This window comes from Myzus persicae, unplaced genomic scaffold, assembly GCF_001856785.1.
Source record: "Myzus persicae strain clone G006 unplaced genomic scaffold, MPER_G0061.0, whole genome shotgun sequence".
Classification (NCBI taxonomy): Eukaryota; Metazoa; Arthropoda; class Insecta; order Hemiptera; family Aphididae; genus Myzus; species Myzus persicae.
Window position 1 is genome coordinate 446,743 of NW_019100847.1, and position 9,570 is coordinate 456,312.

At 29.7% G+C, this 9,570-nt stretch overlaps 2 protein-coding genes across 6 annotated transcripts in view; one reads left to right on the top strand and one right to left on the bottom strand.

Moving 5' to 3' along the window:
• The window catches only part of LOC111026423 (tigger transposable element-derived protein 4-like), an 8,469-nt gene extending 4,025 nt beyond the window's left edge, over positions 1 to 4,444 (top strand). For both annotated transcript variants that reach the window (XM_022304510.1, XM_022304511.1), the window contains one exon: positions 2,696 to 4,444. In XM_022304510.1, the coding sequence (XP_022160202.1) occupies positions 2,696 to 3,606 (911 nt within the window). In that variant the 3' untranslated portion in view covers positions 3,607 to 4,444. The remainder of the gene's footprint in view (positions 1 to 2,695) is intronic.
• A 302-nt stretch (positions 4,445 to 4,746) lies between these two features.
• Positions 4,747 to 7,825, bottom strand: LOC111026424 (protein numb-like). 4 transcript variants are annotated; one of them, XM_022304515.1, is made up of 5 exons: positions 7,501 to 7,825; positions 6,256 to 6,434; positions 5,990 to 6,151; positions 5,221 to 5,361; positions 4,747 to 5,150 (listed from the first exon to the last, which is right to left on the bottom strand). In XM_022304515.1, exons 2-5 carry the CDS (start codon positions 6,364 to 6,366, stop codon positions 5,085 to 5,087), a joined length of 480 nt encoding a protein of 159 aa, XP_022160207.1. In that variant the 5' UTR covers positions 6,367 to 6,434; positions 7,501 to 7,825; the 3' UTR covers positions 4,747 to 5,084. The 4 variants fall into 4 exon arrangements, with proteins under 4 accessions (XP_022160207.1, XP_022160204.1, XP_022160205.1 ...); XM_022304512.1 differs by having other exon boundaries at positions 4,747 to 5,133; positions 7,501 to 7,821; XM_022304513.1 differs by having other exon boundaries at positions 4,747 to 5,133; positions 6,256 to 6,446; positions 7,501 to 7,821.
• Positions 7,826 to 9,570: the final 1,745 nt, after the last annotated feature.

The following is a 9,570-nucleotide window of genomic DNA, read 5'->3' on the forward strand; positions in this document are numbered from 1 at the left end:
AAGGACAATTGACAATTTTTTAGAAGCTATTTCATATAACACACGAATAAAGCACGATTAACTTTATGTATACTTTAATTTTTGCGACTATTGCGATTATTATTATGATTATGTTTTATTATCTGTAATGTTGTGATGATATCATCACTTATGACATTTGTTAATTATTATATATTTTATAGTTTGAATCACAATTGAAATTATGTACTGTTTTATCACAAAATAAAATAACTATGTATATGGTATTTGAGTTAATCAACAAAATAATATAAAACACACTTTTTTTTCCGTGGGTTTTTTTAATTTTTGGGTTTTTTTCTGTGGGTTTTTTGTCCGTGGTCATTTTTTCCGCTTACCGTCTTTTCCATATCTATTATTCTCTCGCAGTTCCGCAGACGTTTATTTGAAATTTTGAACCACGTATTTTGAAATTAACTTTCATTCATAAAAAATTGCATGAATTGAAAAGTATAAAATAACCTTAACTTCGAATGAAATTATATAAGACCTAAATAGTTCCTAATTATTTAAATCTATAAATGTTACAGAATTGCGGACTTAAGACTTTTCATAATTGTATGTTATACATATTTATTTATACCTATATTTTTTTTTTGACTCAGCCTTAGTACTTATTTATCTTTTATTATTGAATCTTTTAATATTAAGGTGTCAATATTTATTTATTTATTGGTTTAAACGCCTAAAAGACTCAAGTAGGTACGCAGTACAGATAAATTATAGTAAATCACGGTGAATCTTAAATACCTACTTAAAATTATAATAATATCATAAGAAAAGAGAAAAAAAATAATATACAAATAGAATGCATGATATTAATACTAATTAAATTAGCAAATAAATATGAAGTAATTTATATTTAACACAAAAATAATAATAAAATGTAAGAGAAACTTGGTTTAACTTGTGGGAGACTTATAACAAATCATAATCTTTTAAATCATTAAATTCTCTGGCAATACGATCCAAGGTATTGTTATAGCCATAAGTAGTAATATAGTACTATGAAATGGAATTGAAAACGAAGGGCAGGAACGCGAATTACATTGAGGAACATGGAAATTTATGGAGTGTAATAATTCCGGACAGGATATAATGCCATTTATTAATTTGTTCATAAAATAAATATCTATGGATTTTCGTCTAGAAGTAAGGGAATTTAAATTTAGGCCGGCCTGAATACACGATGAAGAAATATTTTATGTTAAATTATTGTTAACAAGCAATTTTCTCTTTTAAGCGATGGGACGCAAAAACCTTTGGACTCTCTCAAGGGTTTCAACTAGAATTTGTGAGGGATTCCAAAGGACAAAACAGAACTCTAAAATTGGTCCAACTAAAAAGGTATATAGTGTTGTAAAACACAGCTCATTAATATACTCTTTCGTATTACGGATTAATAGGACGTGATACCTGTGTTGTCTCCGTCTTACAAGTGCGTACCATAGCAAATTTTACGCTCAGCAGAACACGTGTAGCTCCATTAGTTTAAAAATTAGTGCGAATTTACCTCTTCTAAAATCTAAAGGTAAGATTATTATCTAGTCAACCTCATAGGTTTTTTATTATATTTTAATTTTAACGCGAATTATGAGTATTTTAAAATTGTAATTTTTTTATACATCTTAAAATACTCATAACTCGCGTTAAAATTAAAATATAATAAAAAACCTATGCGGTCGACTAGATAATAATCTTACCTTTAGATTTTATAAGAGGTCAATTCGCACTAATTTTTAAACTAACGGAGCTACACGTGTTCTGCTGAGCGTAAAATTTACTATGTTACGCACTTGTAAGACGGAGACAACACATGCGGGTATCACGTCCTCTTAAGAAACCATGACTCGTAAGTACTTTAGAGCAAATATATTAAATATGGGGAGAAAATAATAAATTAGGTTGGAATACTACCCCCCGAATCATGATATGTATTAATTTCAACTATTTGATCACCACAGATATAATAACATTATTTATTTTAGTTTTGGAACGAAAGAATGACATTTAAAAACATTTTGCTGTATTTAACTTAAGTCTGTTTGAGGGACCAATGATTGGTCACCAATCACTTAAGTCTATCAAGGTCGTCTTGAACTAAGATAGAATTCTCAGATGAAGATACATTAGCATACCTACATTTTTAGATCGTTCACAAATTATTTGAAATATGAATTAATTTTTGAAATCCATTAAACATAATATTATGTAAATTTATTATTGTTTAATGTATTTTGTATGGTTGTATTTCTCAATTTCTTGTGGCTGCAGATATATTAAAAGGATGGCAGACTATTAGCGCCTAATTTGTTTTCTCTCTCTAACCAACACGTAACATAATCAATTTACGAATAGCATAGCCAATGCAGCCAATGCACAAGCAATGGTAGCTTAAAGTTTGACAATAGGTGAATTCATTCCAATATTAAAGGTAACAACACAGGATTGTTTCTGCTAAACATAAATTTGTTATGTTGCATGTGGGGCAGAGAGAGAAAATAAATTGGGAACTGACATCCTTCTTAAATCTTAGCTCCTTCTCACATTATTTGTTGTAAATAATACCTACATGTGCAAATTATAAATATATGCACACAATTTTAACTTTTGAATGGATTAAGTACTTAAATCAGTTGATGATGTATATAATTTACCTTTTTTTATTCTGTTATAGATGGAGAGCTCTCGAAGGAACGTTTGACTATTTTAGTTACGGCAAATATGACGGGAACCAAAAAGAAAAAACTTCTTGTAATCGGAAAACCTAAAGATCCTCAAAGTTGTAAGGGTATAAAAGATTTACCCATTCAATATGAACATAATCAGAAGTCTTGGATGACAAGTTTAATTTTTAAACACTTTCTGCAGCAGTGGGATATGGATTTATTTCAAACATTTCAAAAAGCATTGCTTTTAATTGATGATTGTCCAGTTCACTCAGGGCACAACAAACTTAGATCAATTAAGGTGGTCTATTTTCCCTACAAGTCATCAATTCAACCTATGAACCAAGGCATTATCAAGTCCCTTAAGTTTCACTTTAAAAAAAAACTTATACTTCACCATGCTAAACAAATTGAAAATATATCAATTGCAAAAGTTGATATATTCCAAGCAATTTGCATGTTGGAGTCAGCATGGGAGCAAATTTCGCCACAAATGATTACAAATTGTTTTGGTAGTGCCAAGTTAAAAGAAGTAGAAGAAAAATCAAGTAAAGAAGAAAGTTTAGTTTCTTGGGCAGCAAATCTACTTGTTTATGACTCCGAAGCACTTCAACAATTTGAAAATGTAGACTCTGAACTTATTACTTCTAGTCAATTATTGGGTGCTGAACATATTAATCATGGTAATAATGGAGAAGAAACAGACAATGATGAGGAAGTAGATACCAGAAATGAAAAAATTACATTGAGTCAAGTATTTGATGCACTAGACAAATTAAAACAATATCTAGCAACTAATGAACATTTTCCAAAAAGTTATGATCACACTAAACAACTTCAAATACTATTAGAAAATAAACTGTACAAACAACTAAATTCACAAACCAAAATTACTAACTATTTCAAAAAGTTAATATAATTTTGTTGTTAAATTAGTAATTTCTAATTATAAAACAGACCTTAGGTCACAAACAAAAATCAAACGTTGGATGTTTGAATCAGAGTTTATCACCCGAAATAATGTATTTGGTATTGAAATCCAGTATTGGTAATTGGTACATTTTTTAATATTTCGTGTATAAACAACACTTACAATAATTGAACTCAGGTATTGCGTGTTTTGAAATAATGTGAGATATTGTGTTATATTAAAAATGTTGTACTATTTTGTTAGTTTGCTGTTTTTTCTGTTATTTTAAAACTGTATTTAATATTTATTTTCTATTTTCTGTGCTACATTTTTAAATACAAAATATCAATACTTATGAATGACGATTAATGTCTTTATTAATGCTTATTAGCAATATTAATATATTGTTCATAGTTTTATTAAAATAGTAACAATTAATAATATAATTTTTATATTTCAGCATGGAAAAGTGTTCACATTGAAAACTGTAATTCGTATTTCTGGAAATTGGTTTTTAATTTTTCTGATTTTTGACAATATTTTTATTTCCAGTATCCAATTTAATTGGTGTCAGCTATTGCCATTATTTCAGGTACAAGATTAGGTATATAGGGTATAAGATTAATTTAGGTGCAAAACCCTGATATAAATGGGACAAGACTTCGTTCGCCCAAAAATAAACTTTCGCTTTTCGCCCAAATATTTTAAAACTACTTTTCCTTTTCGCCCAAGAATATTACAGCACTTTTTGATCACATTTTTATCATACACAATTTGGGAAACACTTAATTAAAATTATTTATGCCCATCTACAATGGTCTGTGCCTGGTTGAATGTTAAAAAAAAAGTACAATAAAAAATAAGAACAATCAATGTTTCTCAGCATCAACCGTATCCTCGTGGTACTCTCAGGGTAATGCTAAAAAATGGTTTCAAGTAAGTGTTTCCCAAATTGTGTATACTAAAAATGTGATCAAAAAGTGCTATAATATTTTTGGACGATAAGAGTCCCACCCTTATAAATATTGTTAACTATTAGGAAATAAGTGGAAATCACTCATTAATAAAATATTGCTTAAATATTTTGAATTTTTAACATTATTGTTAAAAATAAAATGTCAATCAATAGGTATTAATTGTATAAAAAAATATTACAAAAATATTATATAATATGGGATTAAGTGATACCATGTCTTCACAGAAATCTGCATATAAAAATATTTTGGTTTGAAAGTACATATGATAGGTGGTAAATCCTGCATTGATAAAATATTAAAACGTTTGTAATTTTAATAGTAGTAATATAAAGTAAATGATTAAAACATTATGACAACACTGCAGTCTTAACTATACATTTCTAACAACATGTTTATAATATGTAAACGTTTTACAAGACATTTAGTTGTTGTTTACACTTAAGTTTATTTAACCTATAGATCTGGTACTTGTTGTATTCGTTGCAGATCCTTCCCGTATAGTTTTCCTCCTCAGACATACTCTAAATGCAAATCCCACTGCCCTACATAGTCGGTCGCTCTATTTAAAATGATTAACTATTATTAATTTTTACAAGTATATAATAAGCTTATATTATATTTCTTAAAGGATAAGAAAAATACGTACCGAAAGATCTGTAACAATAATCAAATAACACAGCCATCTGTTATTGCGAGAGTCTCTGCTAGTAAAGAATAACTGATCTGCATTGTCTGTGGTCGATGCACAAAATATTACATTTTCAATAGTTTGAGCCAGAATTAAATTCTAAAAAATATACACCTTCTTATTTAAAATCTGATCATTAGTATGGACTAGAAATTTTAAATTCTATGAATATTTTAAGATTTATATTATGTAGCATGCAACTATGTTATTATTTAAAGGGATTGAAAACAGACAAAATTTAAGGAGTTTAATATTGATATTTTTTTTTTTATGAGCTTGCATTTGTGAGTCAGGACTTGTAAACATGCGCTTAGCAACTAGTAAGCAATCATACATGTGTGTGGCAATGTGTATAAATGTATAATACAGTGGAGCGCTCCAGCACTTGTGAAGTACAACTACAAGTATGAAGTAACCACTATTGACCAAGTACTTACCCCCATAAAAAACCAATATTTGGAACTAAGCATATCATATAATGTTTAGAAAATATTAAACTATTTGAGCTTATGGTAATCATGAGCATTGTGTGCATTGTGTGTGAAAGGTAAAAAGGATTATAAATTTAAAAATAATTTGACTAAATCTTCGTCCATGCTTATTAATTATTATTTATAAGTAGAATGTTAAGTTTACATACCTACATAATATTATATATATTGGCTTTTTTATATAGATATACCTAATTTACATCCAAAAATATTATTGAAGTATATTATATTATAACCTTTGATATTTTGTCAACAATTCTTAATTCATATCCTGTTATCCATAAAATAGCAGAACTTGGATGAGAAATTCCTATTTTATATTCCTGATATAATTTAGCAAACGATTCACGGCATATTTTTGAATTTGTGGGTTCCGATACTTCAACGCATCCCAAATACTAGAAAAATAAAATGGAAAAATGTGTTATCTTACACTTACGTATATAAGTATATCACCTTCTTATTATTAGCTAGTATTTTATGCTTAAGTTATTATACTTACGCCGACGTTAAAAGAACAATTTCCATCCAATATGCCGATTTCGTCTTGGGGCCATCGCTTAATCGTATGATTCACGACAGGTTCACAATTTCTTCTTATGTAATTTGTCATTTTATTTTTACACAACTTATGTCTGAATTGACAACAAGTCGGCAGTGGCTGGGCGGCTGTATAACCAACTACAGTAAGTACTAAGTGTTAATCAAAAATATAGGATTATTTAATTGTTATTAATCTTTGTATACAATACGAGCCATATTATTATTATATTATGATGGGAACACGTGGGGGCACGTCGTGGTGTTGTACACGTGTCACAATACGGAATAATATTATAATATTTTTCGAAAATTTAAAAAACAAGTTACCTTCTTTTTCTTACAAATTAAAGTACAATATAGGTACTATAAGCAGGTACTAGAGGTATCTACCGACCGAACATTGGTAGGTATAGGCCAAATGCGTATGGACGCGTATGGTGATAAATGATAATGCTTGGAAATTCCAGTTATTTGTATAATTATAATAGGTCCCTAATTAACCGTGAATTATCCTATTAAATTACATAAATTATTAAAAACCTTTACCACACTTAATTTGACATTGATGATTGGTGTATGTATCATTCATAATTTATAAACATATTATGTAATAGTGCATTTTTTAAGGAATTTTCACTGGGCGACGGAAATTATATTCTCAAAAAAAATATTAAATCATAGTGAGTACGATAAAGTTATTTCAAGCTCGCCCTTCATAATTTATTTAAAATAAAATATGATATATTTTATTCTATACTTGATTATTTTTTTTTACATAGGTAGTATTAGTTTTATACTTTTTTTTAAAAAATTGAGCCGTCTAGTCTTTAAAAATAGTCAACTAAGCGACACAAATTTCACCTATAATATATAGTTTAAAAAATGCACTGACATATTACAGTTGCGTGTGTCCAGACTTCTGGTTATAGACACATAATAATATGTGATCGTTCAATTTATTTCTATTCTTTGGAAATCATACCTTTTATATCTTATACGAATAACTCAAATAACTGTAGAAGTAATTATTAATTTTCGAAAATGCCATATTGAATGGCCGGCTGGACATAACGGCATGCTCTTTAATTTACAGTAATATCAATATATCATACAAAATATAGGCACCTATACGGCTATACATGACAAATTAATATTTGTTTTCGTGTATTGAAAATGGAAGAATATTTCCAATTGTTTTATTTACTTTTCTATGGAATAGTATCTTCGTCAACTACTGCAGAGGTCTGCATCAGGCACTGTGATGAAGTACCTACTGAACTAAAACGGAGGTGACCGGATCACGTATCGCGCGTATTTGAGGAATAAAATAATATTATTATAACGACTTTAAAGTTTAAATCGAATAAATGATAAAATGTTGATAGCGATTAGCCATTAGCGGTGTAGTAGAAATCGGAAATACGACGAATCGTACGCCGAGCCGTTGACGTTGACCGAGATCGTGTAAAATGAAACAACATCTAGCACCAATCCGACGCCCGACGGTGGACTGATCAGTCATGGCTAAATTGCCAAGATTTCGAAGAGAAAACAGTAACCTGTTTTCTCCTACTCAATTAACGAGTGATTGGTATAACGCTAAACGCAGTGTTTCCAAACATGGGGGCTCCCCCCCGTGATGGGTCTTAACACATATTTCTGGAGAGGCGCAAGCAATCGTCGGCAAGGAAAATGTCTATTTATTTGATTATTTGTTTTACAATGCAGGGAAAAAATAAAAAAAATTATAACGACCGGTTAAGGATTACGATTTTATAATTATTATTTATTACTATCCATACAAAAAAGGTGATCCACCTTTTCAATTATAAATAAGGTGAGGTTTGCGAAATTTTTGAAAACCAAGAAAGGGAGAGTAGAAATGTAGGATATAGAACAGATTGGGAACTACTGGTCTAATGTGTTTACCTACCACCGAAAGATCATGTAGGTCTAAGTATGATTTTAACTAGGTGTCTAGGTCAGTAGGTGGTATAATATAAAGAAACATAGTTCTCACTTGAATAGTTTTATGTTTATTACTATTAGTATAATAGTACGATTAGTAATCTAATGTAGACTGTTGTATGTAAGTTGTGACACTGACGTCTGATTCCGACCATCGGTAGAATATAAAGCAATATTTATATAGTATGTATTTTATATTTTACGCAGCTGGTATATGCGCCACCATGTCTGACACAACATTTGTTTTGTGTGCTTTGAAGTCGGGTCCTCAGAGATACGAGAAATTTAATGACAACTAAATTTAACAGTAGACAATTTTTTTTATTATTATTGCGAAAGAAGGTTTATCGGTATTTAATGTAATACAATAAGCAAGTTCGATAAAATGAAAACAAAAATAATTAAAACATAAAAAAAAATCTAAGAAGTACGCAAGATAAAATATTCTTATTAGCTTAAAATGTGCAAATATTATTATGTTTTTATTTAGCGAGAGAATTTGTGTTGTTGCTACGTATTCGCACACACGCCTGCTCACTTACTAGACTCATGACTGTCACTACTCATAAGTCACAATAATATATTAATATATAATACAGTGTCAGTCAGTGTCACTATGTCAGTATCACTCCGTCGAACGCTAACCTAGTCTCGGTTTATAAACAAATGAATATGCAGTGGAGATGAGTACCTAGGTCTGTGATTACTGTACTCGACAGCAGTGGAGGCCCTGCGTGAACAATACTGCTCCTCTGCTGCCATCGTTTATTGTTGAGCAAATTCCGGATATTTTGACTGAACACTGTATAGGCACCTAATAATGATAATTTAATGACAATATGGATTAGGTATAATCTCTAATAAGGGTATGCAAGTGACGTGGTACGAAGTTGAACAAAATCTAGTTTTTGCGATCATACTATATTGTTTATATCATGCCTATAAATTTAGTTATTCTCACGGACTAATATATATCTTAGTCCGTGGTTATTCTCAGATAGGTATCATTTAGCTAAATTGACGTCCAAAGGTCCATATTTGATACCTCTATGACTCTATACCTATATAAATTATAATGTACGATTATTATTTATTGTCCAATGACAATGATAGCCTTGCGGTTTGTAAGTGAGCAGCTTGTGTGAACTTAGACATTTGTTTTTATTATTTAATTACAGTTTAACACCAGCCACAACTATCGCTGGATAAACAATACAATTTTTATCTAGATAAAAAAACTATTTTAACATTGATCATTTTTATTTTTTATATAGGGAAAATACTAATGGTAGGGAGGATCATTGTT

Coding starts and splice junctions, on each gene's coding strand:
- LOC111026424 (XM_022304512.1), bottom strand. CDS start 6,366: ATGACAAATTACATAAGAAGAAATTGTGAACCTGTCGTGAATCATACG. Junction 6,152..6,255: donor ATTGTTCTTTTAACGTCGGC/GTAAGTATAATA, acceptor TTATTTTTCTAG/TATTTGGGATGCGTTGAAGT. Junction 5,134..5,220: donor TTATTGTTACAGATCTTTCG/GTACGTATTTTT, acceptor CATTTTAAATAG/AGCGACCGACTATGTAGGGC.